Source organism: Oncorhynchus masou, chromosome 10 (assembly GCF_036934945.1).
Source record: "Oncorhynchus masou masou isolate Uvic2021 chromosome 10, UVic_Omas_1.1, whole genome shotgun sequence".
Classification (NCBI taxonomy): domain Eukaryota; kingdom Metazoa; phylum Chordata; class Actinopteri; order Salmoniformes; family Salmonidae; genus Oncorhynchus; species Oncorhynchus masou.
Genome location: NC_088221.1, coordinates 13,473,590 through 13,500,985, shown reverse-complemented (window position 1 = coordinate 13,500,985; position 27,396 = coordinate 13,473,590). Strand labels below are relative to the sequence as shown.

Below are 27,396 nucleotides of genomic sequence, written 5' to 3'. Positions count from 1 at the left end.
ATTCCTCAGACTGAGTTATAGCTCAGGATATTATGGAAGCAAAGTTTACCTCTGGCTAGTTTACAACATTTTTTTTTTTTCACCTCAAGAGCAAAACAACCCCAGGCAGGGCTTAAGCTCTGGTATAAATACCTCCGAGTCACTGCTTTCTATCGCACCTAGAAGATAGAGCTCTTCTTTAAACCTGGGGATAGGTAGGATGGTGAAGGAGAGTCTGTTGATAGCCCCTGCATTCTCCCCTCCCCTATCTCCAAGGATGCTAAGAGGCCATTTTCCTGCCTGGAGCTGCCTGTTGTGGGGGTCATGGTCATTGAAGAGAGGAGAGGAGAGCTGGGTTGACCAGTGCAGCTGTTCAGACAGCCAGCCAGCCTGACAAATAGTCTTACATTGAGTGGGTTTTCATGAACAACGAATTCGGCAAAAGAAGTTCGGCCCCCATTCATTTTCAACGAGGGCACGTGGAGACATTTGCAGGGGATTGTGGGAAGTGAGCGGCGAGAACCGTACTAGCAGAGTGGTAGAGAAAGTTCAGCTCTGCTCTACTTTATGCACATTTCAAGTGAAACGAAGCATTGGAGCGAAGTGTTGTCAAGAGAAGGCGGCGCCTCTGTTCAAAACCACTGAGGTATAATAACAACTGGGTGTTCGACCGTTGTTTTCAAGGTAATTTACTCACGTTTGCACATGCCGATTCATGGACCATCTATACCTCGGTTGCGTCCGGTTTGCACTAGCACTCAGTGCGCACAGGGAGCAGTGCGAGCAGCAACAACGTCATCAGGTCATCCAAAAACATGTCAGATATTGGATGAAATTAAAATGTTAATGTCTTCTGCTGTGAGTGATGGAAAAAAATTGACTTCTCTAAGTGGCTTTCCATGGAAATTGCCCTTCTGGGCCGGGCATCAAAACGGTGCTTCTAGACCAGAACCCTGGCCCCATGGTCAAAACCCACTGTTAGAATGGCACCTGTGGCCAGACATGCCATGAAAGGGCACAGTGTGGGACAGACAGATTAGTATGTGGAGGCTCTAGACTACTACTACAGCCTCTGTGCTGTGTGTCTACGTGTCTGTGAGCTGCCCCCATCTTCAACAAATAGCCTATGTCCACACTCTGGGCTAACCCTTCTTCCACAGTGACGATGAAGCAGCACTAGACCAGCACCTAACAGGCAAACATTCACCCTGGAAACAGGAGGCTTGAGACGCATGTCTATAGCATCAGGCACCTCATTAAAGCAAATCAGATTTGGAGAAATGGCTTCCTGCTGACCCAGGAAGCTGAAGCCGTTGACAAACAAAGAGAGAGGACAGACTAATGGTGAGAGAACAGTCCAGGAAAAAAAACAAGCCTTCTGGGCGGTTTAGCAGCATTCCCCCTGCCTGTCTGTTTAATATTTCACCAAATGTTCCCTCTTCTTCACACAGAATAAGTCAGTGGCCCAAATGGCACACTGTTCGCTACATAGTGTACTAATTTAGAACCAGCACCATATAGAGAATAGGATGCCATTTGGGATGCAGGCCAAAAGGAGTACAACAGAGGGAGGCTTCAGTTCCAATGTCTGTATTCCCTGACCAAATACATTTAGGAAATTACAGGACTAAGCTCACTAGGGTTAAACTAACTGGGCAACAACAACAGTATAAAACATTATGATTAAATGTCAACAGTATGGTGACAATTCTGGACACAGTGTAAGCGTACTAGCATTTCAATCACTAAAAGAATGGCCCTGGTATGCTAAAAACACAAACAAACGTCATTCACCTTTCAGCAAATAATTTGCTATTGTTAAGCGTTTATTTTGACTAATCTCTGTAATCTGTAAAACTTGTCTGCCCGTAAACAACTCCCAAAACATCTGTTGTTGCTGATTATTGGGAAAGGTCCTCCATAGCAGTGAAAATCCCTCATGTTAAATCCCCGCAGACAGTCCAAAGTGGGGAGAGAAATATGGAAATCACTGCAGCAGTAATCTCTGCATTGTCTGTTCAAGTGAAATCCTTACGCAAACATAATCTCTCTCTCTTTTACTTGAATCATTTATTTTTAATCACTGATATTTTGAATGTTCAGAACTATGGCCGAGACAGAATTGGACAGCAGCACTTGGCAATGACAACAGCCCAGGGTGACAGACATGTGTTTTCCTCTGTCATCTAAGTCACCCTCCCATTTCCCAAACACACAGAAGCCCTGTCGAGACCGCCTGTACCAGCCGCCCTCACAACTGAGACAACAGTGTGGAGGCCTACATCTTACCACCACCACCATCCCCTCTAATGGTCACACACACACGCACCCATGCACGTCACACGCACACACACAAAAGTGCAGTCATTAGTGTTCGGCAGAATCACAATATTCTTTTAATCTTTAATTTCCTATGAGCTAAATGACCGGAGACAAACTGCCTTTTGGAGCTCAACGTCCTAATTAAACATTGCTCTTATTAAAGAAGAGAGCGCGATTAACAACATTTACATTCTGAGAAGCGGTGTTAATAAAGCGGACTCTGTTTACCTTTTGCTTTAGTTTTCGTAAGCCTCTCAATTAAAAGTGGTTCGTATCCATTGGATTTTGGTCTGGAGAGCAAAACCACCCCCTGCTGTGGGAGCTCTTTGAAGGAAAGGTTGGTGGCCAAGTTGCTCTGTCTCTGGTTGGATGCAACGCCGGATCTGATGAGATCACAGGGACATCAATGAAGTGCATCCCAATTACTTGGGGATTTGTATATGTGCAGGGTGTTATCATCAACTTAGCCATAGTGTAGATAGTCCATGCAATTTACAATATCAGCAGGAGAAAGACGACTCTCTTTCAGTACTCCAAAGGTGAGTTGACCTACTGTAACAACTGACCTCCTTCCACAACTGTACATGGCCAAGCCATGACGTAGCCTATCAAACAGGATTACATCATCATCAAATAACAACTTACACATTTACTTCAAAATACAAATTACTTGATATCATAAAGTTAAATACAACAAATGTCAGATAGCTACCCTGTATAGGAAGTTGTCTCTATATGAAGTAGGATTACCCACAGCTGCTGACAAAGATGAGTCAGCAAACTGGCTCGGTTCACCATCTGTAGCCTACATTGTTGAACGAAAAATACAAGACTGAAAAAAAGTTCCCTGTTTGCTGTGGATACGGCCTCTGCTTTTCAGACTAGTGGTTAACGCAGGGCAATGGGCTTAGCTTGGGCCCACTCTGTACTGACTCCAACTTTCCTCTGACCAGGTGGCCTGTCTCCATGTGGCCAAGCTCAGAGGGCTCCTGCCAGTGCCAACTGGAAGTGGGCGGGGGGGTCAGTGGAGAGGAGCAGCTGAGGCAGTTTAGCCTTGCTGCCCCAGAGAGTACAAGGCAAAGACATGCTAGTGTGATTAACACTGGACTACAACAGTCAGCTCTGTCTGGCAGCTGGCTGTCTCCATCTCAGCATATAGAACTATAGCTAGAGCTGGGAGCCGCAGGAGAGATGAATCCAGCCCCCACAGCCTGAGCCTTCACAGCCAGCCTGCCTCTCTGGGCTCTGATCACTGCATTGAAAGAGATGAAAATGGTGGGATGTGGGAGTACAGTGCCGAAGGAATGTAGGTAACGGTAAAACTTTACTCTAGAACAGGCCTGGGCAAAGGCTGGCATGGGGGCCGTATGCGGCACGCGACCTGATTCAATACGGCCCGCGGAATCATGCTCAGATCACATAAAGAATTTGCTAGAATTTATTATTCAAATTAAAAGCCCAATTAATACTCGCCTTTGTGTAATAATTTAACTCCCACCGCTTGTGGGACATTTATTTTGAAGGCAGACAGTGACTGACAGGCTGACACACACATCACAGTTACAAATAGTAGCTAGCTAGATATTGGGCAACATTTTTTCAAAGATTTCAAAGAAAAGGAAAGTAGACAATGAATGTAGGGTGTTCCAGCTGTCACGTCCTGACCTTAGAGATCCTTTTTATGTCTCTATTTTGGTTTGGTCAGGGCGTGAGTTGGGGTGGGCATTCTATGTTTTGTGTTTCTAGGATTTTCTATTTCTATGTGTTGACCGGGTATGGTTCTCAATCAGGGACAGCTGTTTATCGTTGTCTCTGATTGGGAACCATACTTAGGTACCCTTTTTCCCCACCTGTGTTTGTGGGAAGTTAACTTTGTTTGATGGCACATAGCCTTAAGCTTCACGTTTTGTATTGTTTATTGTTTTGTCGGCCTCATTACGAATAAAGGAGAAAATGTACGCTCACCACGCTGCACCTTGGTCCAGTTCCTTCAACAGCTGTGACACCAGCAAGAGTGGACATCGAAATATTTCTTCATTGAGGTATCAGGGAAAGCTGTGTGCTTAGTGTGCAAAGAGAGCATCGCTGTCTTGAAAGACAACAACTTGTACCGACACTTCCAGACGAAGCAGAGAAATATAGGAATATGTCTTCTGAACAGGAGGCAAGTGCATCGAAAAAGTTGCTTACTCAGTTGCAAAAGCAGCAAGGACTTTTCACAAAACGGCATTCAGCAAAAGACTGAATTGCGAGAGTTAGCTATGTACTGTCCCACAAATTGCTAAACATAGCAAGCCATTCGATGAGTGCGAAATCATTAAAGAATGTTTAATTGACTCTGCAGTGATACTTTTCCCTGACAAGAAAGTGTTTTTGAACAGTGACACGGCGTGTTGAGGACATCGCAGACAATATGGAACAACAGTTGAAAGACAAGGTAAAGGATTTCACCTATTTCTCCTTGGCCCTGGATGAGACCAGTGATGCACGTGACACGGTGCAGTTGTTTATATTCTTAGGAGGTATAAACCCAGACTTTGAAATTACAGAGGAGCTTGCTTCAGTGCAGTCAATGAAGAGCACAACCACATGGAAATATTTATTGGAGGAGGTTAATAAGTGTGTGGCAAAGCTGGGACTGAGTTTTGAAAAGTTATCCAGTGTGACCACTGATGGGTGCCCAAACTTGACAGAAAAAAAAAACGTTGGCCTTTAGAAAAGGATACAAGATCAAGAAGCTGAGCTGAACCCAGATCAAAAAATGATTTTGCTGCATTGCATTAGTCATCAGGAGGTGATCTGTAAATGTGTTCTGAAAATGAGCCATGTGGATACAGTCACTAAAGTGCTAAATCTTTAAACCACAGGCAGTTTGTCTCATTGTTGGAAGAGACAAAGTCGGGTCATGCAGATCTCCCCTACCACACAAATTTGAGAAGGCTGAGTTTGGGGAACGTGCTTAAAAGGGTGTGGGAACTGAAGTTGGAGATTGCTGTGTTTTTGCAAATGAAAAGTATATATGGGGATTTCCCTCAACTGCAAGATAAAGAATTGTTGGCTGATTTTGCCTTCACCACAGACATCATGGCCCTCATGAATGAACTGAATTCCAAACTACAAGGCAAGGGCCTTTTTGCACATCATATCTATAGCCTTGTCAAAGCCTTCAAGGGAAAATTACTCCTCCTGACCCGCCAAGTAGAAGCCAACAATCTCACCCACCTTCCGACACTACTAGTCTGTTCCCTATCAGATGACCAGTGGAATAAGTATACATCGCTGCTGCGTGCTTTGAACAGTGTGCTTTCTCGTCATTTTGAGGATTTCAAAGTGAAAATGACATGCTGTTGGTTTCCTCTCTTTCACCTTCAATGTGGATAACGCTCCCACTGACATGCAACTTGAGCTTATCTGTGATTGTTTGTGTAACAAAAGTTGTCCAATGTCACTGACGAGGTTCTATGCATCTCTCGATGAATAAAACTTTACAAAAATTAGGAGTCATGCTCAGAAGGTGTTTGTACTGTTTGGGTCAACCTATGTATGTGAACAGACATTTTTAGTGATGAAATATAACAAGTCAAGGCACAGATCATCTCTTACTGACTCTCACCTTTCAGCAATCCTGTAATCTTTATTTAACTAGGCAACTCAGTTAAGAACACATTTCTTATTTTCAATGACGGCCTGGGAACGGTGGGTTAACTGCCTTGTTCAGGGGCAGAACGACAGATTTTTACCTCGTCAGCTCGGGGATTCAATCTTGCACCCTTACAGTAAACTAATCCAACGCTCTAACCACCTGCCTCTCATTGCACTCCATGAGGAGCCTGTCTGTTACGCGAATGCAGTAAGCAAAGTTAAGTTGCTAGCAAGCATTAAACTTTTAAAAAACAATCAATCAACCATAATCACTAGTTAACTACACATGGTTGATGATATTACTAGTTTATCTAGCGTGTCCTGCGTTGCATACAATCGATGTGGTGCGTATTCGCCAAAAAGGACTGTCCTTGCTCCAATGTGTACCTAACCATAAGCATTAATGCCTTTCTTAAAATCAATACACAGAAGTATATATTTTTAAACCTGCATATTTAGCTTAAAGAAATCCAGGTTAGCAGGCAAAATTAACCAGGTGAAATTGTGTCACATCTCTTGTGTTCATTGCACGCAGAGTCAGGGTATATGCAACAGTTTGGGCCGCCTAATTTGCCAGAATTGTACGTAATTATGACATAACATTGAAGGTTGTGCAATGTAACAGGAATATTTAGACTTATGGATGCCACCCGTTAGATAAAATATGGAACGGTTCCGTATTTCACTGATAGAATAAACGTCTTGTTTTCGAGATGAGTTTCCGGATTCGACCATATTAATGACCTACGGCTCATATTTCTCTGTTATTATGTTATAACTAAGTCTACGATTTGATAGAGCAGTCTGACTGAACGATGGTAGGCACCAGCAAGCTCGTAAACATTAATTCAAACAGCACTTTCAAACAGCACTTTCATGCTTCAAGCGTTGCGCTGCTTATGACTTCAAGCCTATCAACTCCCGAGATTAGGTTGGTGTAACCGATGTGAAATGGCTAGCTAGTTAGCGGGGTGCGCGCTAATAGCATTTCAAACGTCACTCGCTCTGAGACTTGGAGTGGTTGTTCCCCTTGCTCTGCATGGGTAATGCTGCTTCGAGGGTGGCTGTTGTCGATGTGTTCCTGGTTCAAGCCCAGGTAGCGGAGAGGAGAGGGATGGAAGCTATACTGTTACACTGGCAATACTAAAGTGCCTATAAGAACATCCAATAGTCAAAGGTTAATGAAATACAAATGGTATTGAGAGAAATAGTCCTATAACTACAACCTAAAACTTCTTACCTGGGAATATTGAAGACTCATGTTAAAAGGAACCACCAGCTTTCATATGTTCTGAGCAAGGAACTTAAACGTTAGCTTTCTTACATGGCACATATTGCACTTTTACTTTCTTCTCCAACACTTTGTTTTTGCATTATTTAAACCAAATTGAACATGTTTCATTATTTATTTGAGGCTGTCCAAAAATACTGATTTTATTGATGTATTATATTAAGTCAAAATAAGTGTTCATTCGGTATTGTTGTAATTTTCATTATTACAAATACATTTAAAAAAATCGGCCGATTAATCGTTATCGGCTTTTTTTGGTCCAATAATTGTTAGCGGTATCGCCGTTGAAAAATTATAATCTGTCGACCTCTAGTTGACACTACACAACTTTTAAAATCCTAACATCATTGAGCCTCTGACATTAAACAACAGTCTTTCCTGTATTTGTCTTTTTTTGCTAGAACAAGCCTCAAACGTTTTCAGTCAGACATTTAAGCTTGCCACACAGTTCCACACAGAGCTCTAACGATTTGAGACTTTGGCAAGTACAAACGCGTAATAGCAGTAGTCATCGCTCCTGCTCGAGAGTACACATTCTGGGTGATGTGATACAACGTCATCATCACGCTGGCTTCTTCTCTGGAAAGCTCTCATTATTATCTCATTATATCATCATTATTGATGATCACCATTCTCAAATCTTGGCATTGCATATCTCACAATACAATACATTGCAGATTTTGTTACGATGAAATCAAACATGTTTGAAAATATCGGGACATCTGGTACTGCTCAAAGACAAGCTCGGTAGCCCTCAGATTGCGTCTCTGACCTGCTCACATTAAACAAGCATCGGTGATGGCCGCGTGCCCCGAATTGACAACAACATGGGAATTTTGTCTCCGATCTCAAAAACAGCTAAATCTGGGCCAAAATCACGTAGAGTACACCCGGCTTAAGCCTTATTCTAAAATTGAATAAACTGTTTTTTCTTCTCATCAATCTACACACAATACCCTATAATGACAAAGCAATAACTGTTTTTTTTAGAAATTTTTGCAAATGTATTAAATTAAATATCACATTTACCCTTTACTTAGTACTTTGTTGAAGCACCTTCTGGAAGCGATTACAGCCTTAAGTGTTCTTAGGTACGACGCTACAAGCTTGGTACACCCGTTTTTCAGGGTTTCTTCCATTCTTCTCTGCAGATCCTCTCAAGCTCTGTCAGGTTGAATGGGGAGCGTTGCTGCACAGCTATTTTCAGGTTTGTCCAGAGATGTTCGATCTGGTTCAAGTCCAAGTTCTGGCAGGGTCACTCAAGGACATTCCGAGACTTGTAATAATAATAATATATCCCATTTAGCAGACGCTTTTGTCCAAAGCGACTTACAAGTCGGCTGGGGCCACTACTTTTACATATGGGTGGTCCCAGCGGGAATCGAACCCACGACGCTTGGCGTTGCAAGCGCCATGCTCTACCGACTGAGCCACACAGGACCCCTCCTGCATTGTCTTGGCTGTGTCCTCAGGGCTGTTGTCCTCTTGGAAGGTGAACCTTCACCCCAGTCTGAAGTCCTAAGGGCTCTGAATCAGGTTTTCATCCAGGAGCTCAAAAACCTTTGCTCCTTTCCCGCAATCCTGACTAGTCTCCCAGTCCCTGTCGCTGTAAAACATCCCTACAGCATGATGCTGCCACCACCATGCTTCCCTTTAGGGATGGTCAGTTTTCCTCCAGACGTGATGCCTGGAATTCAGGCCAAAGAGTTCAATCTTGGTTTCATCTGACCAGAGAATCTTGTTTCTCATGGTCTGAGAGCCCTTTAGGTGCCTTTTGGCAAACTCCAATTAGACTGTCATGTCTTCCGTCTGGCCGCTACCATAAAGGCCTGATTGGTGGAGTGCTGCAGAGATGGTTGTCGTCTGTGGGGATGGGAGAACCTTCCAGAAGGAACTCTGCAGCTCTGTCAGAGTGACCATTGGATCTTGGTCACCTCCCTGACAAAGGCTATTCTCACACGATTGCTCAGTTTGGCCGGGCGGCCTGGTTCCAAACGTCTTCCATTAAGAATGATGGAGGCCACTGTTCTTGGGGACCTTCAATGCTGCAGACATGAATTGGTACCCTTCCCCAGATCTGTGCCTCGACACAATCCTTTCTCGGAGCTCTACGGACAATTCCTCCGACCTCGTGGCTTGTTTTTTGCTCTGACATGCACTGTAAACTGTGGTACCTTATTTAGACAGGTGTGCCTTTTCAAATCATGTCAAATGTGATCAATAGAAACAGGATGCACCTGAGCTCAATTTCAAGTCTCATAGCAAAGGGTCTAAATACTAAATAAGGTATTTCTGTATTTCAATACATTTGCAAAGATTTCAGAGAACCTGTTTTTGCTTTGTAATTATGGGATATAATGTGTAGATTGTTTGAGGATTTTTTTAAATCCATTTTAGAATAAGGCTGTAACGTAACAAAATGTGGAGAATGTCAAGGGTTCTGAATACTTTCCGAATGCACTGTAGGTAGCTGTAGATCTCCCCAAAGACTGAAACACTGAAACATTAGACTCTCTTCATGTGGTTCCAGTCTGTCACAAGGACGAGATGGGGCTCCCATTTCAGCTTCACTCCATCTCCAACTCATAAATGTATAACATCTACAACGTATCAGAGATAGAACTTGGAAACACATGTCCTAAGTGCTTCTTCAAGCCGTTCTCCTCTAAAAACCCATCTTGTCTCCTTATGGTTGCTGCTGTGCACCCTGCGACTGCACCTCCTAGCTTTTAAGAGGTTTTAACAGGAGAAAACCAGCGTATATCCTCAAAGAGAATACCAATTAATCCAGACGAGTTTAATTTAACAACTATATAATCCACTGAGCTCCTGGTGCTTTGAGCCTCAAATCCATTAACGTCAGTGAGGCTTGCTGGCAATGTGACCTTTTAAATAAAGTGTTCACATCAAAGCCCAGAGGCCAAAGCTAAGCGGTATCCCACTTCCGGAATGCCGGACCTTAAAGATGTGTATTTAGAAGGGATTAAAAAGGCCAATTCCACACAGCAGATTTGGAGGAGGTAGAGTAGGAGAAAAGAGGAGGAAGAAGGGCTGAATTAGCGAATGGTGTGTTTGTGGGCCCTGGCAATATGGGGCTCCTAGAGGCAGCCTAATGACTGCGGTCCGGTGTCTGGCACAGGGGCCAAGTTTTTCCTTGACTCCTTTTAAGTTGCCTCCAAGCCACCACGTTATGAGGAACATATGCCCAGCTATCATGCAATACTACAATTATCAAGGCTTTTCATTACACTCATTTCCATGACACATATCCGTGGACTTTTGATGTGCTTTTGTAAAGCATTTATCACTGTCATGCTCTTTACAGGGAAGGGGGTGCTTTGATTGTTTGTTGGTCTCTCAGTGTTTATTTATTTGTATTTATTTTATTTAACCTTTATTTAACTAGGCAAGTCAGTTAAGAACAAATTCTTATTTACAATGACGGCCTACCACGGCCAAACCCTCCCCTATCCCGGACGACACTGGGCCAATTGTGCGCCGCCCTATGGGACTCCAGATCACCGCCGGTTGTGATACAGCCTGGGATCGAATCAGGGTCTGTAGTGATGCATCTAGCACTGCGATGCAGTGCATTAGACCGCTGCACCGCTCGGGAGCCCATGTATACTGTGCATAAGAGCAAACTGGTTAATGCTGTTCCAATGGTAGTTGTCTTGATCCATCCGCAACAGATACAAATAGATTTGATGAGTCAAAGGAGAAAGGAATTAAATAAACTGTGTCAAACTATGTTGCCCTTGTTTAGGCAACGACCCCTTAAGCAAATCAGTTGTTGCCATTCTCATTGTCCGAGGTCATAGCCAAAGGGAGGATGCGCAAAACAGTTCCAAACACGGCAGCAAGCAATACTTTCAGTCATATCAAATTCCGTTATAAAAACCTAATATTTGTGCATAAATCCGACCTGAGGATTTGCCATGAGGATATGGTCAAATTTTGGCAAATTAAGAGACATTTGACTGCACTGTATCGGACCAGACGGTAGATTTAAGCCTTATTTCTTTGTCCAATACCATTTGGGAGAGTAATGAACTCTTTATTCGCACCTAACAGAAGGTCCGTTGAATATTTAATGTGCAATATGTTACAATCGAGGCCCATGGAGCATTAGATATTCGGCAGTCTACCCGATCTGATTAGCATGGCCGTCTCCAAGAAGACTACTTACTAACCTAATTTCAGGCTGTTTCAAGATGAGAGCTGACTTTACAAGCAAATGGATCTCTTAAAGGGAAAAGAAAAAGTATCACATTCTTATTAGTAATTTCTCAGACACTCTAATCCAGAGTGATTTACAAGAGATATTTGGGGTAAATGCCTTGCTCAAGTGCACAGATATACATTTGAAGTCAGAAGTTTACATACACCTTAGCCAAATACATTTAAACTCAGTTTTTCACAATTCTTGACACTTAACCCGAGTAAAAATGCCCTGTCTTAGCTCAGTTAGGATCACTACCACAATGTTAGAATAATAGTAGAAGAAGAATGCTTTCATTTCTAACATCACATTCCCAGTGGGTCAGAAGTTTACATACACTCAATATTATTTGGTAGCATTGTCTTTAAATTGTTTAACTTGGTTAACGTTTCGGGTAGCCTTCCACAAGCTTCCCACAATAAGTTGTGTGAATTTTGGCCCATTCTTCCTGACAGAGCTGGAGTAACTGAGTCAGGTTTTTTCGGCCTCCTTGCTCGCACACACCTTTTCAGTTCTGCCCACAAATGTTCTATTGGATTGAGGTCAGGGCTTTGTGATGGACACTCCAATACCTTGTCTTTGTTGTCCTTAAGCCATTTTGCCACAACTTTGGATTTATGCTTAGGGTCATTGTCCATTTGGAAGACCCATTTGCACTCAGCTTTAACTTCCTGACTGATGTCTTGAGATTTTGCTTCAATATACCCACATAAATTTCAATCCTCATGGTGCCCTCTATTTTGTGAAGTGCATCAGTCCCTCCTGCAGCAAAGCACCCCCACAACATGATGCTGCCACCCCCGTGCTTCACGGTTGGGATGGTGTTCTTCGGCTTGCAAGCCTCCCCCTTTTTCCTCCAAACATAACGATGGTCATTATGGCCAAATGGTTCCATTTTTGTTTCATCAGACCAGAGGACATTTCTGCAAAAAGTATGATTGTTGTCCCCATGTGCAGTTGCAAGTCGTAGTCGGGAGTTTTTATGGCGGTTTTGGAGCAGTGGCTTCTTCCTTGCTGATATAGGACTCGTTTTACTGTGGATATAGATACTCTTGTACATGTTTCCTCCAGCATCTTCACAAGGTCCTTTGCTGTTCTGGGATTGATTTTCACTTTTTGCACCAAAGTACATTCATCTCTAGGAGACAGATCGCGTGTCCTTCATGAGCGGTATGACGGCTGCATGGTCCCATGGTGTTGATACTTGCGTACTATTGTTTGTACAGATGAATGTGGTACCTTCAGGCGTTTGGAAATTGCTCCCAAGGATGAACCAGACTTGTGGAGGTCTACAATTCTTTTTAATGAGGTCTTGGCTGATTTATTTTGATTTTCCCATGATGTCAAGCAAAGACGCAATGAGTTTGAAGGTAGGCCTTGAAATACATCCACAGGTACACCTCCAATTGACTCATATGATGTCAATTAGCCTATCAGAAGCGTCTAAAGCCATGACATCATTTTCAGGAATTTTCCAAGCTGTTTAAAGGCACAGTCAACTTAGTGTATATACAGTGGGGCAAAAAAGTATTTAGTCAGCCACCAATTGTTTACGTTCTTCCACTTAAAAAAAGATGAGAGGCCTGTAATTTTCATCATAGGTATACTTCAACTATGACAAACAAAATGAGAGATTTTTTTTCTCTCCAGAAAATCACATTGTAGGATTTTTTTATGAATTTATTTGCAAATTATGGTGGAAAATAACTATTTGGTCACCTACAAACAAGAAAGATTTCTGGCTCTCACAGACCTGTAACTTCTTCTTTAAGAAGCTCCTCTGTCCTGCATTCGTTACCTGTATTAATGGCACCTGTTTGAACTTGTTATCAGTATAAAAGACACCTGTCCACAACCTCAAACAGTCACACTCCAAACTCCACTATGGCCAAGACCAAAGAGTTGTCAAAGGACACCAGAAACAAAATTGTAGACCTGCACCAGGCTGGGAAGACTGAATCTGCAATAGGTAAGCAGCTTGGTTTGAAGAAATCAACTGCGGGAGCAATTATTAGGAAATGGAAGACATACAAGACCACTGATAATCTCCCTCGATCTGGGGCGCCACGCAAGATCTCACCCCGTGGGGTCAAAATGATCACAAGAACGGTGAGTAAAAATCCCAGAACCACACGGGGTGACCTAGTGAATGACCTGCAGAGAGCTGGGAAACCAAAATAGAACCTTTTGGTAAAAACAACTCGTCGTGTTTGGAGGACAATGAATGCTGATTTGCATCCAAAGAACACCATACCTACTGTGAAACATGGGGTGGAAACATCATGCTTTGGAGCTGTTTTTCTGCAAAGGGACCAGGACGACTAATCCGTGTAAAGGAAAGAATGAATGGGGCCGTGTATCGTGAGATTGAGTGAAAACATCCTTCCATCAGCAAGGGCATTGAAGATGAAATGTGGCTGGGTCTTTCAGCATGACAATGATCCCAAACACACCGCCCGGGCAACGAAGGAGTGGCTTCATAAGAAGCATTTCAAGATCCTGGAGTGGCCTAGCCAGTCTCCAGATCTCAATCCCATAGAAAATCTTTGAAAGTCCGTGTTGCCCTGCAACAGCCCCAAAACATCACTGATCTAGAGGAGATCTGCATGGAGGAATGGGCCAAAATACCAGCAACAATGTGTGAACCTTGTGAAGACTTACAGAAAACATTTGACCTCTGTCATTGCCAACAAAGGGTATATAACAAAGTATTGAGATAAACATTTGTTATTGACCAAATACTTATTTTCCACCATAATTTGCAAATAAATTCATAAAAAATCCTACAATGTGATTTTCTGGAGAGAAAAAAAATCTCTCATTTTGTTTGTCATAGTTGAAGTGTACCTATGAAGACAATTACAAGCCTCTCTCATCTTTTTAAGTGGGAGAACTTGCACAATTGGTGGCTGACTAAATACTTTTTTGCCCCACTGTAAACTTCTGACCCATTGGAATTGTGATACAGTGAAGTAATATGTCTAAACAATTGTTGGAAAAATTACTTGCCATGCACAAAGTAGATGTCCTAAACGACTTGCCAAAACTATAGTTTGTTAACAAGAAATGTGTGGAGTGGTTGAAAAATGAGTTTTAATGACTCTAACTTAAGTGTATGTAAACTTCTGACTTCTGTATTTTTCACCTAGTCAGCTCGGGGATACAAACCAGTGACCTTTCCGTCACTGACCCAACGCCCTTAACCATTGGGCTCCTTGCCAGTGACACAGTTTGTTATGCCACTTGAACATTTATTTACAAAGTCATAAAAGAAGGTTTAAATCCAAAGCCTTTTAGTTGCCACTCCTCTTTCATTCCAATGAATGGCTTAGCCTAACTGACCAAAACATTTGGCTAGGTTAGGCTAAATCATAAAAGGGCCAACTGAGCCAATTCTTGGTTTACAGATTGAGTCAATTTGATTTGGAATTCCTATGATAGGCAAATGAGGATGTAAATAGGCCTAAATGACCATCTAGCTGCTCCATTTCTAAAGACAGCAGAGTGACCGAATGACCACTAATGACTGCCTAAAGCAAGGCTGAGGCAGCTCATCTGTCCTTCCCTGAATAATGGAGAAGAGTGGCTGACTTTTATTGTCCCAGCATGGGAAATGGAGAGAGACCTGCTTTTCTTTATTGGATAGCATCTAACTTTGTAAAGAGCTGGGAAAGTGTGAAGCCTTTTCCCGCCATTCACACCCTACTGCTCATCTACCGCAAGCAGTCCTGTGTGTGTTCGCCTCTGGTGGTGCCTGACTGGGCTGACGCACAGTAAAGGGCTCCATTTAAAACAACGCCTAGGCTTATTACATTGCTGTTCAAGATAGTAAATGTAACATGGATAGAATCATAGTAACACGAGGGGGAAACTTCCGTACTGCTCTGTGATTCATTGCCGTGCAGTTTAAGATCCCAAGTCAACAAAAGTGTGTTCAGAGCAAGGGCCTGCAGTTACATTCCTCATATAGACCTGAACTGTGGTTTAGACTGTCATCTGGGGTGCTCACAGTGGAGGACAGCGATTGCATCCCAAATGGCACCCTATTCCCTATACACTGCACTTTGGGCCCTGTTCAAAAGTAGTCCACTATATAGGTAATAGTGTTCCATTTGAGACAGTCGAAAGAGAAGAGGTGGGAGAGGGGTAACCTGGTGATGAAGATCGGTAGCCAGTGTCTAGGCAAGCCAGACTCTGATCACTTTTGTTAACAGTATGTCGACTGTTATATAAAACAGAGGCAAGTCACAGCCTGATCTAAAGATGAGCAAATTGACTCAAGATACTTAACTGCTGTACTGCTATACAGTACTTATTATGTTACTTACAACTGTCCCTTCCTATAGTAGGCGAGTCTAGACCAGACAACATCGCCTCCTGTTAGTCCTACATCATCTCTGTCTGTTTATGAAAAGATAAATCACGATCTATGTCGCTAGACGTGAGTCAGAAATGTATTAGCACTGCTGAGTGACTTGCAGTCAAACTCATTCCCAGTCGTAATGGAAAATCTAACAGATTACATGGGAGAGCCAGAACAACACCAGCATCCTCATGGGGATGTCACACTGACAATAATAGTAGTGTCAAAGAGTATACCAGTTCAGAGTTCTCCAGGGTCATTCTGACTGCAATAATAATGCCTTCCTGTGGGATAGGAGGAAGGCCTATCTATTCTAAAAAAGGTTAATTACCCTACCCTGTTCTCTAGTTCCACATCAGTTTAACAACATTTTCCATGTTGAAACAGAGACTGTGGTATGGGTTATTTATAGCCAATAAAGACTTTTTTAAATAAATACTGAAAACTTGGAGCCATGGTGCTTATACGTGTGTGGTTGTGTATACCCTGAGAGCACCAAGAAAATTACTCACTTAAGAAAAATGGTCAGTGACAGTGACACCAGTTTATGACCATATATGTTCAAACTGCTTGCTCACTACAAATGTTGGCTCAGATGATGAAATGTTTGTGAAGAGCGACGAAAGGCATGAGCCATATTTGTGTGCTTTCTACTCAACTCTGTGTGCATATTTCTATCTCAGAACTTCAGGTTACAAATTTAACTCATTACTACGTATCTGTGTTTGTATGCATTAGGAATCCCCATTAGCAGCTACTCTTCCTGCACAGTTTAAAAAGGGGTGTAAAAATTACAGTGTTGATTTATTTTAACCCAGTATGAGTATTTTCAACACTATGAGGAGTCAATGAGCTCTAGTGTTGGGATTAAATCGGTATCACGCCCTGACCTTAATTATCTTTGTTTTTTAAAATTATTTTGGTTAGGTCAGGGTGTGACGAGGGTGGTATGTGTGTTTTTGTCTTGTCTGGGGTATTTTGTAATTCTATGGGGTTACAGCATTGTCTAGGTAAATGTAGGTCTATGGTGGCCTGAATTGGTTCCCAATCAGAGACAGCTGTTTATAGTTGTCTCTGATTGGGGATCCTATTTAGGTTGCCATTTTCCATTTTGGTTTTGTGGGTTATTGTCTATGTGTAGTTGCATGTCAGCACTCGTGTTATAGCGGCACGTTTGTTTAGTGTTCTTCGTTTAAATAAAGAAGAATGTATTCATATCACGCTGTGCCTTGGTCTCCTCGTTATGGCGAACGTGACAATCGGAGTGTAAAATTATGCAGTCATTGCAGTGTAAATTCAACTCAATTCAGAGGAATTTTAACACAATTTGGAGTCAAATTAACTCTGAAAATGTGACACTACCTGTAGAGTAACTTTAACACAATGTAGACTGAGACCAAATGTTATCTGAAACAGTGTTGAATTCAACTCTATAGGAGTTAAATTAACACTTTTATTTTTACTGTGTGGGATCCAGCAGAATTAAGGTAAGGCAGGTATACAACTTTAAAAACATTACAATACATTCACAACAGATTTCACAACACGTTAAGTGCGTGCCCTCAGGCCCCTACTCTAGAACCACATATCTACAACACAAATGTACGTGTGTGTATAGTGCATATGTTATTGTGTGTGTGTGCATGTGTATGTGCCTATGCTTGCATTGCTTCACAGTCCCCGCTGTTCCATAAGGAGTATTTGTATCTGTTTTTTTAATCGAATTGTACAGTAAGCCTATTATGATAAACCCTTAGCATATCGCCAGCGAACTTCCAATCACATCCATTGTCATTCTGTATAAAAAAGTAGGACTAAACAATTAATAGATGCCCATAAAAACATATAAATAATGGAGACAGGTTGCGGCAGGTTTGTGTGTGAAGTAAGGCAGTCTGAGGGTAACATGTTGTTGCACAATGGTCAAAGTGACCTTGCAGCAGTCAGCCATACTCCACATACCTGGCTCCTTCTTGCTCCCCTTCCCACCGTCTCTGTTCTTCTTCAGCACTGCCTTGAACATGATCCGATTCTTGGAATCCTCTCACTCTCCCCCTGCAAAAACACAACCATTTCAAGAGCAGGACAGGCAGAGAGTGAGTGCGCGAGTCAACAGAAAATTTACAGGCTGACGATAACGCAACCCGCATTTCATACCCTCCTCTCCTGACACTCCGCTGGGAGTTTTCCCACAGCGTTCCCAAGCCGGCAGGTCATCTCTAGAGGGCCGGCCGGGGAAAGAATGCTCTAATATTTAAACAGAACGGACAAGGTCTGCTCTCTTGCTATGCAGGAAAACAATCTGTCAGATTCTCCACATTCCACATCTAATTGATGCTACGTGGCTGAACTTGGGCCTTCACACTCACTTTTCACAATATTTCTAAAGCTTGGATATTTGCTGACTCTTTAGAATCTTGAGTCAAGAGGCACATATGCTGGTAACTTGAATTAGACCTAATTTAGCTAGGTAAAAAGGCCTTGGTGAGTTGCATTTTTGTTATGCTATACAAACATCTATTACTGGGTAACTAACAAGAATGTTAGCCTACTGTTCTGGTTGGCCATTTTCTGGTTGGCCTTTTTCTCACCTGATACTAAGTGCAATGCAGCCCAAATTAGAGCCCAAACTATTAGCAACCATGATTATTGTCAACACATAAATTGCTTTCCTTCACTCTTCACTTCCTAATAGCTGAATACATGGTGCTGAATTTGGCACTCTACTTATAGAACCAACTCATTATTCACCATGGAGACAGGGAACGGAGGCTCTGCCAATTAAGGGTGTCTTTTCTCACACAGGACACAGGCTACAAGGACCCAGAATGTGGGCCCTTAGTTAACTAGTTTGGAGTTTGTAAGCTCCACTAAGATCTCCACTGGCTCCTGGAGCTGTGGAGGAAAAAACTATTGTTTTTCATTAGCATGGAGAGGTCTACCAAGAAGCTTTGATCCAAGCCCTCTGGTGTGTGCACTGGCCCTCTTTTGACTGATTGATGGGGGTGGATGAGTATCTCGTTTTTTTATTAGGATCCCCATTAGCTGTTACTGAAGCTACAGCTAGGCCTACTCTTCCTCGGGTCCTTCACAACAGACATAATAAATAATCCTTTTCATTCAATATTTTTTCCCAGAGCACAATGGGACTGCATTGTCTATCTGAAATCATATTGGGTAGGCATAAACTGGGATTTGCTTAAATCTGTCTAGACGAACACAATGGACAGGGCCAGAACACCAATACCAGAGACAAAGGATTGGTGATGCCAAGGGGAGCGCACACTCGCCTTCAAACACACATTCCTGACTCTTGGTTACTAATAAAGGTCCATCACTCACAAGCTAGACCCCACCCAGAGTAATGCACAGGAAGGTCAGTGCTAACCACATCCAGTTTGGAGACAATCGTACCACCCCCATCCAACTCACACCCAGCACCATAAACAACTTGAGAAGCACATGGGCTCTTGAAATGAAAGTGACAGCTGCAATCTACTGTGTCCCAAATGGCACCCTATACCATGTGGGCCCTGGTCAATAGAAGTGCACTAAATAGGGAATAGGGTGACAATTGGGACAAAACCCTAGTCTCCATCTCCCCAGTCCGGCAAAACAGCTTATGACATGTTACAAGACAGGCCATTAGAAAATATCTCCTGCTGTGATTACATTAGGGACATTTCATTCACCTGCCCAGAAATAAACCTGTTCACAGTGGATCTGAAAATAATGTAGTGGGCCTAAATAGAGCTGTACAGTATTAAAAAACACATTCTCTGAAGCTCTATTCCAGTTAGGACTCCAGAGCTCTAGTTCTAGAACTCTATTCAAGTTCAGTAATGTGTTTAGGCCTATACACTGAGTATACAAAACATTAAGAACAACTGCTCTTTCCATGACACCTGCTCTTTCCAGGTGAAAGCTACACTCTTAGAAAAAAAGAGTTCCAAAGGGTTTCTTCAGCTGTCCCCAGAGGAGTACTCTTTTTGAATCCAGGTAGAATCCTTTTGGGTTTGAGGTAGAATCGTTTTGGGTTCTATGTAAAACCCTCTGTTGAAAGGGTTCTACATGGAACCCAAAAGGGTTCTAGCTGAAACCAAAAAGGGTTCTTCAAGGGTTCTCCAATGGGGACATCTGAAGAGTGTATGATCCCTTATTGATGTCACTTGTTAAATCCACTGCAATCAGTATAGATTTTTTAAATTGTAACCTTCATTTAACTAGGCAAGTCAGTTAAGAACAAATTCGTATTTACAATGACGGCCTACAACGGCCAAACCCAGATGACGCTGGGATTCCCAATCACGGCCGGTTGTGATACAGCCTAGATTTGAACCACGGTGTCTGTTAGAGGTGGACCGATTATGATTTTTAAAACACCGATACCGGATTTTTCAACACCGGACCCAAAAAAGCTGATACCGATTAATCGGACAATTTTTATATATATATATATATATATTTGTAATGATGACAATTACAACAATACTGAATGAACACTTTTATTTTAACTTAATATAATACATAAATCTATTTAGCCTCAAATAAATAATGAAACGTGTTCAATTTGGTTTAAATAATGCAAAAACAAAGTGTTGGAGGAGAAAGTAAAAGTGCAATATGTGCCATGTAAAAAAGCTAACATTTAAGTTCCTTACTTAGAACATGAGAACATATGAAAGCTGGTGGTTCCTTTAAACATGAGTCTTCAATATTCCCAGTTAAGAAGTTTTAGGTTGTAGTTATTATAGGTATTAAAGGACTATTTCTCTCTATACCATTTGTATTTCATATACCTTTGAGTATTGGATGTTCCTATAGGCACCATATTATTGCCAGCCAAATCTTGGGAGTTGAAAGGCTTGAAGTCATAAACAGAGCAGTGCTTCAAGCATTATGAAGAGCTGCTGGCAAATGCAGGAAAGTGCTGTTTGAATGAATGCTTACGAGCCTGCTGCTGCCTACCACCGCTCAGTCAGACTGCTATATCAAATCATAGACATAATTATAATATAATAAAACACACAGAAATACGAGCCTTATGTCATTAATATGGTCAAATCCGGAAACTATAATTTTTAAAACAAAACGTTTATTCTTTCAGTGAAATACGGAACCGTTCCGTATTTTATTGAACGGGTGGCATCCCTAAGTCTAAATATTGCTGTTACATTGCAAAACTTTCAATGTTATGTCATAATTATGTAAAATTCTGGCAAATGAATTACGGTCTTTGTTAGGAAGAAATGGTCTTCACACAGTTCGGAACGAGCCAGGCGGCCCAAACTGCTGCATGTACCCTGACTCTGCTTGCACAGAACGCAAGAGAAGTGACACGATTTCCCTCGTTAATATTGCCTGCTAACATGAATTTATTTTAAAGAAATATGCAGGTTTAAAAATATATACTTGAGTATTGATTTTAAGAAAGGCATTGATGTTTATGGTTAGGTACACTGGTGCAACGACAGTGATTTTTTTCACGCAAATGCGTTTTGTTAAATCTTCACCCGTTTGGCGAAGTAGACTGATTCGATGATAAATTAACAGGCACCGCATTGATTATTTTCAATGCAGGACAAGCTAGATAAACTAGTAATATCATCAACCATGTGTAGTTAACTAGTGATTATGTTAAGATTGATTGTTTTTATAAGATAAGTTTAATGCTAGCTAACTTACCTTGGCTCCTTGCTGCACTCACGTAACAGGTGGTAAGCCTGCCATGCAGTCTCCTCGTGGAGTGCAATGTAATCGGCCATAATCGGCATCCAAAAATGCCAATTACCGATTGTTATGAAAACTTGAAATCGGCCCTAATTAATCAGCCATGTCGATTAATCAGTCAATCTCTAGTGTCTGTAGTGACACCTAAAGCACCTAGACCACTGAGACACTCGGGAGCAACCGAGATGATGGGGAAGAGACAGGTAAAAGAAGGATTTTTAAACTTTGAGACAATTGAGACATGGACTGTGTATATGTATTATTCATAGGGTGAATGGGCAAAACACAATATTTAACCTGTTACATCTATGGGGTGCTATTTCATTATTGGATAAAAAACGTGCCCGTTTTAAGCGCAATATTTTGTCACAAAAAGATGCTTAACTATGCATATAATTGACAGCTTTGGAAAGAGGACACTGACGTTTCCAAAACTGCAAAGATATTGTCTGTGAGTGCCCCAGAACTGATGCTACAGGCGAAACCAAGATGAAACTTCAACCAGGAAATGAGCAGGATTTTTGAGGCTCTGTTTTTCATTGTCTCCTTATATGGCTGTGATTGCGCAAGGAATGAGCCTGCCCGATCTATCGTTTCCTCAAGGTGTCTGCAGCATTGTGACGTATTTGTAGGCATATAATTGGAAGATTGACCATAAGAGACTACATTTGCCAGGTGTCCGCCCGGTGTCCTCCGTCGAAATTGGTGCGTCATCTTCAACTGCACGTCTTTTTCCAAGCGATTCACCGGAGAAAGTAGACTACCATGAACGATATATCAATGAAGAGATATGTGAAAAACACATTGAGGATTGATTCTAAACAGCGTTTGCTGTGTTTCAGTCGATATTATAGAGTTAATTTGGAAAACAGTTCGCCGTTTTGATGACTGAATTCTGAGTTCTTTTGGTACCCAAGCGTGATGTACAAAACGGAGAGATTTCTCCTACACAAAGAATCTTTCAGGGAAAACTGAACATTTGCTATCTAACAGAGAGTCTCCTCATTGAAAACATCTGAAGTTCTTCAAAGGTAAATGATTTTATTTGAATGATTTTCTTGTTTTTGTGAAAATGTTGCTGGCTGAATTCTAGGCTTATAGCTATGCTAGCTATCAATACTCTTACACAAATGCTTGTTTAGCTATGGTTGAAAGCATATTTTGAAAATCTGAGATGTCAGTGTTGTTAACAAAAGTCTAAGCTTGAGAGCAAATATATTTATTTAATTTCATTTGCGATTTTCATGAATAGTTAACGTTGCGTTATGCTAATGAGCTTGAGGCTATAAATAGGATCCCGGATCCGGGATTGCTCGACGCAAGAAATTAAGTGCCTTTGAACGGAGTATGGTAGTAGGTACCAGGTGCCCCGTTTGTGTCAAGAACTGTAACGCTGCTGGGGTTTTCACACTCAAAAGTTTCCGTGTGTATCAAGAACGGTCCACCACCCAAAGGACATCCAGCCAATTTGACACAACTGTGGGAAGCATTGGAGTCAACATGAGCCAGCATCCCTGTGGAACGCTTTCGACACCTTCTAGAGTCCATACTTTGACAAATTGAAGCTGTTCTGAGGGCAAAAGGAGGGGGGGTGCATCTCAATATTAGGAAGGTGTTCTTAATGTGTGGTATACTCAGTGTATGTGAACAAAGACAAAGCCTGCATCTACTAAAGATGTTTCTTCATCAAACATCAGAAATCTAATCTTGAAACCTTGATAGTGGCACATAGGAGAGCCTCAGTGAACTGTCAACACATTGAGGACATTGACATATACACTAATAATTCAATATTGAACTGATTATGGCAGAAGGCCAAGTAACAAAATGTAACATGGTCATTGTGGTAGAACGTCCCATCGTAGCCTGACTTCAGATGTGTCCATGAAAATAGGCTTATTAGGGAAATTGTTCTTCTTGCAAAGAATGTAAACGTTTTAACTGAACTATCATATTAACCTGACTATCCACAATAATCGCATTTGTGCATGTTTTTTTTTTTTTTTTATTTCACCTTTATTTAACCAGGTAGGCTAGTTGAGAACAAGTTCTCATTTGCAACTGTAACCTGGCCAAGATAAAGCGTAGCAATTCGACACATACAACAACACAGAGTTACACATGGAATGAACAAAACATACAGTCAATAATACAGTGAAACAAAATAAAACAAAAAGTCTGATGGGCTATTTACAGATAGGCTAAGTACAGGTGCAGTGATCTGTAAAATGCTCTGACAGCTGGTGCTTAAAGCCAGTGAGGGAGATGTGAGTCTCCAGCTTCAGAGATTTTTGCAATTTGTTCCAGTCATGGGCAGCAGAGAACTGGAAGGAAAGACGACCAAAGGAGGAATTGGCTTTGGGGGTGACCAGTGAGATATACCTGCTGGAGCGCGTGCTACGAGTGGGTGCTGCTATGGTGACCAGTGAGCTGAGATCAAGCACAGTTGTCGGCACTTACACGCCTTGACGACTTAATCCATAATTCACAAAGACAGATAGATAGTCAGAGAGAGAGAGAATGGGAAACATTCCACTCAGTCCTATGGTAGGTCCTCTGCAATGTTCAGCAATTGTTAACTTGTGGCATTTCTATCCCCCTTTTGCAAGACAGGAAGACCACTAATAATGGTGCTACAAAAGAGTGGATTAGTGCTTCAGTCAGGAGATTCGTCACAAAGGACTACAGTCATCCTGATGTATTGGGGCACTTTGCAGAGTCACACTTTTTCAGACAGATCTGTTTCCATGTCTGTCTGTGTGCTGACTATCCACAGACCGCTTTCTCTAGCTAGGTTATTATTCCTGGTGCGTTACCCATGTTTAGGGCGGCAGGTAGCCTTGTGGTTCAAGCATTGGGCCAGTCCACGAAAGGTTGATTATTCAAATCCCCGACCTGTCCGTGACACCACTCTCAAGGAAAGGGGGATACATAGTCAGTTGTCCAACTGAATGTATTCAACTGAAATGTGTCTTCAGCATTTAACCCAACCCCTCTGAATAAGAGAGGTGCGGGGAGCTGCCTTGAGTGTCCACACTAAACATATCAAATAAAACCATCCACCAAATTAGATTACCAAATCAAAGTGATCAGATTTCAACTATCTGTTCTGATCAAATCAAATGTTTTGTCACATGCACCCCGAATACAATAGGCGTAGACCTTACTGTGAAATGCTTACTTACAAGCCCTTAACCGACAATGCAGTTCAAGAAAGAGTTAAGAAAATATTTACTAAATAAACTAAAGTACAATTTTTTATAAAAAGTAACATAATAAAATAACAATGACGAGGCTATATACAAGGGGTTATGGTACCGAGTCAATGTGTGGGGGTACAGGTTAATAGAGGTAATTTGTACATGTAGGTGGGGTGACTACGCATAGATAACAAACAGCAGCAGCAACGGTGTAAAAACAAAGTTGGGGGGGGTATGTCAATGTAAATATTCTGGGTGGCCATTTGACTAATTGTTCAGCAGTCTTATGGTTTGGGGATAGAAGCTGTTAAGGAGACTTATGGACCTAGACCTGGTGCAGAGAACAGTCTATGAATTGGGTGACCGGAGTCTTTGACCATTTTTCACATTTTTTACATTTGCCAAATACATTTAAACTCAGTTTTTCACTTTTCTTGACATTTAATCCTAGTAAAAACTCCCTGTCTTAGATCAGTTAGGATCACCACTTTATTTTAAGAATGTGACATGTCAGAATAATAGTAGAGAGAATAATTTATTTCAGCTTTTATTTCTTTCATCACATCCCAGTGGGTCAGAAGTTTACATACACTCAATTAGTATTTGGTAGCATTGCCGTTAAATTGTTTAACTTGGGTCAAACGTTTTGGCCCATTCCTCCTGACAGAGCTGGTGTAACTGAGTCAGGTTTTTAGGCCTCCTGCTCGCACACACTTTTTCAGTTCTGCCCACAAATGTTCTATTGGATTGAGGTCAGGGCTTTGTGATGGCCACTCCAAAACCATGACTTTGTTAAGCCATTTTGCAACAACTTCGAAAGGATGCTTGGGGTCATTGTCCATTTGGAAGACCCATTTGCGACCAAGCTTTAACTTCCTGACTGATGTCTTGAGATGTTCCTTCAATATATCCACATAATTTTCCACCCTCATGATGCCATCTATTTTGTGAAGTGCACCAGTTCCTCCTGCAGCAAAGCACCCCCACAACATGAGCCTGCCACCCCCGTGCTTCACGGTTGGGATGGTGTTCTTCGGCTTGCAAGCATTCCCCTTTTTCCTCCAAACATAACGATGGTCATTAAGGCCAAACAGTTCCATTTTTGTTTCATCAGACCAGAGAACATTTTCTCCAAAAAGTACGATCTTTGTCCCCATGTGCAGTTGCAAACCGTAGTCTGGCTTTTTTTTATGGCGGTTTTGGAGCAGTGACTTCTTCCTTGCTGAGCGGCCTTTCAGGTTATGTCGATATAGGACTCATTTTACTGTACAAATTTTCTTGGCTGATTTCTTTTGATTTTCCTATGGTGTCAAGAAAACAGGCACTGAGTTTGAAGGAAGGCCTTGAAATATATCCACAGGTACACCTCCAATTGACTCAAACGATGTCAATGTATGAAGACATGGCTAAAGGTCAATCAGATTTGTGAACATAATCCCTAGCTGTGTATTGCCGCTTTCCATGTTGTCTGTTGTCTGTAGCTTGTGAGTTGTGGAAACATTTTGTTGCTTTTATGAATTTTGTCTTGCTGCTTTTTGTTCTGTTGCTCTGTCTGTATGCTATATGTTGCTTGTCCTATGTTGCTCTGCATGTGCTCACTGCTCAATGATTGTCTATATTGTAATTGTTTTTAATAACCTGCCCAGGGACTGCGTTTGAAAATTATCCGGCTGGCTAAAACCGGCACTTTTACTGAAACATTGATTAACGTGCACTGTCCCTGTAAAAATAAAATAAACTCAACAACTCAGAAGATGCTAAAGCCATGACATCATTTTCTGGAATCTTCCACGCTGTTTAAAGGCACAGTCAACTTAGTGTATGTAAACTTCTGACCCACTGGAATTGTGATACAGTGAAGTAATCTGTCTGTAAACAATTGTTGGGAAAATTACTTGTGTCATGCACAAAGTAGATGTCCTAACCGACATGCCAAAACTATAAAAATGTATAGAAATTTGTGGGGAGCTTGAAAAACGAGTTTAAATGACTCTGACTTCAACTGTAGGTCCTGGGTGGCTGGAAGCTTGGCCTCAGTGATGTACCGGGCCATACACACTGTAGTGCCTTACGGTTGGATGCAGAGCAGTTGCTATACCAGGCGGTAATGCAACCGGTCAGGATGCTCTCGATGGTGCAGCTGTAGAATTGTGAACAGGAAGGGCATGTTTAAAATGCCTAATATCAACCTCTAAGGCTTAGGCTATATCACACAGTCCACCACCTTCCACACACAAAGCATCAAATGGAGTAAGGGACAGGGTTCCATATACCGTGCATTCATAAAGTATTCAGACCCCTTAACTTTTCCACAAAAAATTATTGTTACGTTACAGCCTTAATCTAAATTGAGTAATTTTTTTCCTCATCAATCTACACACTATATCCCATAATGAAAAAGAAAAAAACGTTTTTTGAAGAAAAAGAAACATAAATATCACATTTACATAAGTATTCAGACCCTTTACTCAGTACTTTGTTGAAGCACCTTTGAGTTTTCTTGGTTATGACTCTACAAGCTTAGCACACCTGTATTTGGGTAGCTTCTCCCATTCTTCTCTGCAGATCCTCTCAAGCTCTGTTAGGCAAGCTTTCAAGGCTGTAATCGCTGCCAAAGGTGCTTCAAAGTACTGAGTAAAGGGTCTGA

General features: G+C 41.8%; 1 protein-coding gene across 4 annotated transcripts in view; it reads right to left on the bottom strand.

The window, feature by feature from the left end:
* The window catches only part of LOC135547173 (protein TANC1-like), a 185,044-nt gene that overhangs the window by 134,701 nt on the left and 22,947 nt on the right, over nt 1-27,396 (bottom strand). For all 4 annotated transcript variants that reach the window (XM_064975908.1, XM_064975910.1, XM_064975909.1 and 1 more), the window contains exon 2: nt 17,782-17,874. In XM_064975908.1, coding sequence (XP_064831980.1) covers nt 17,782-17,842 — 61 coding nt within the window. In that variant the 5' untranslated portion in view covers nt 17,843-17,874. The remainder of the gene's footprint in view (nt 1-17,781; nt 17,875-27,396) is intronic.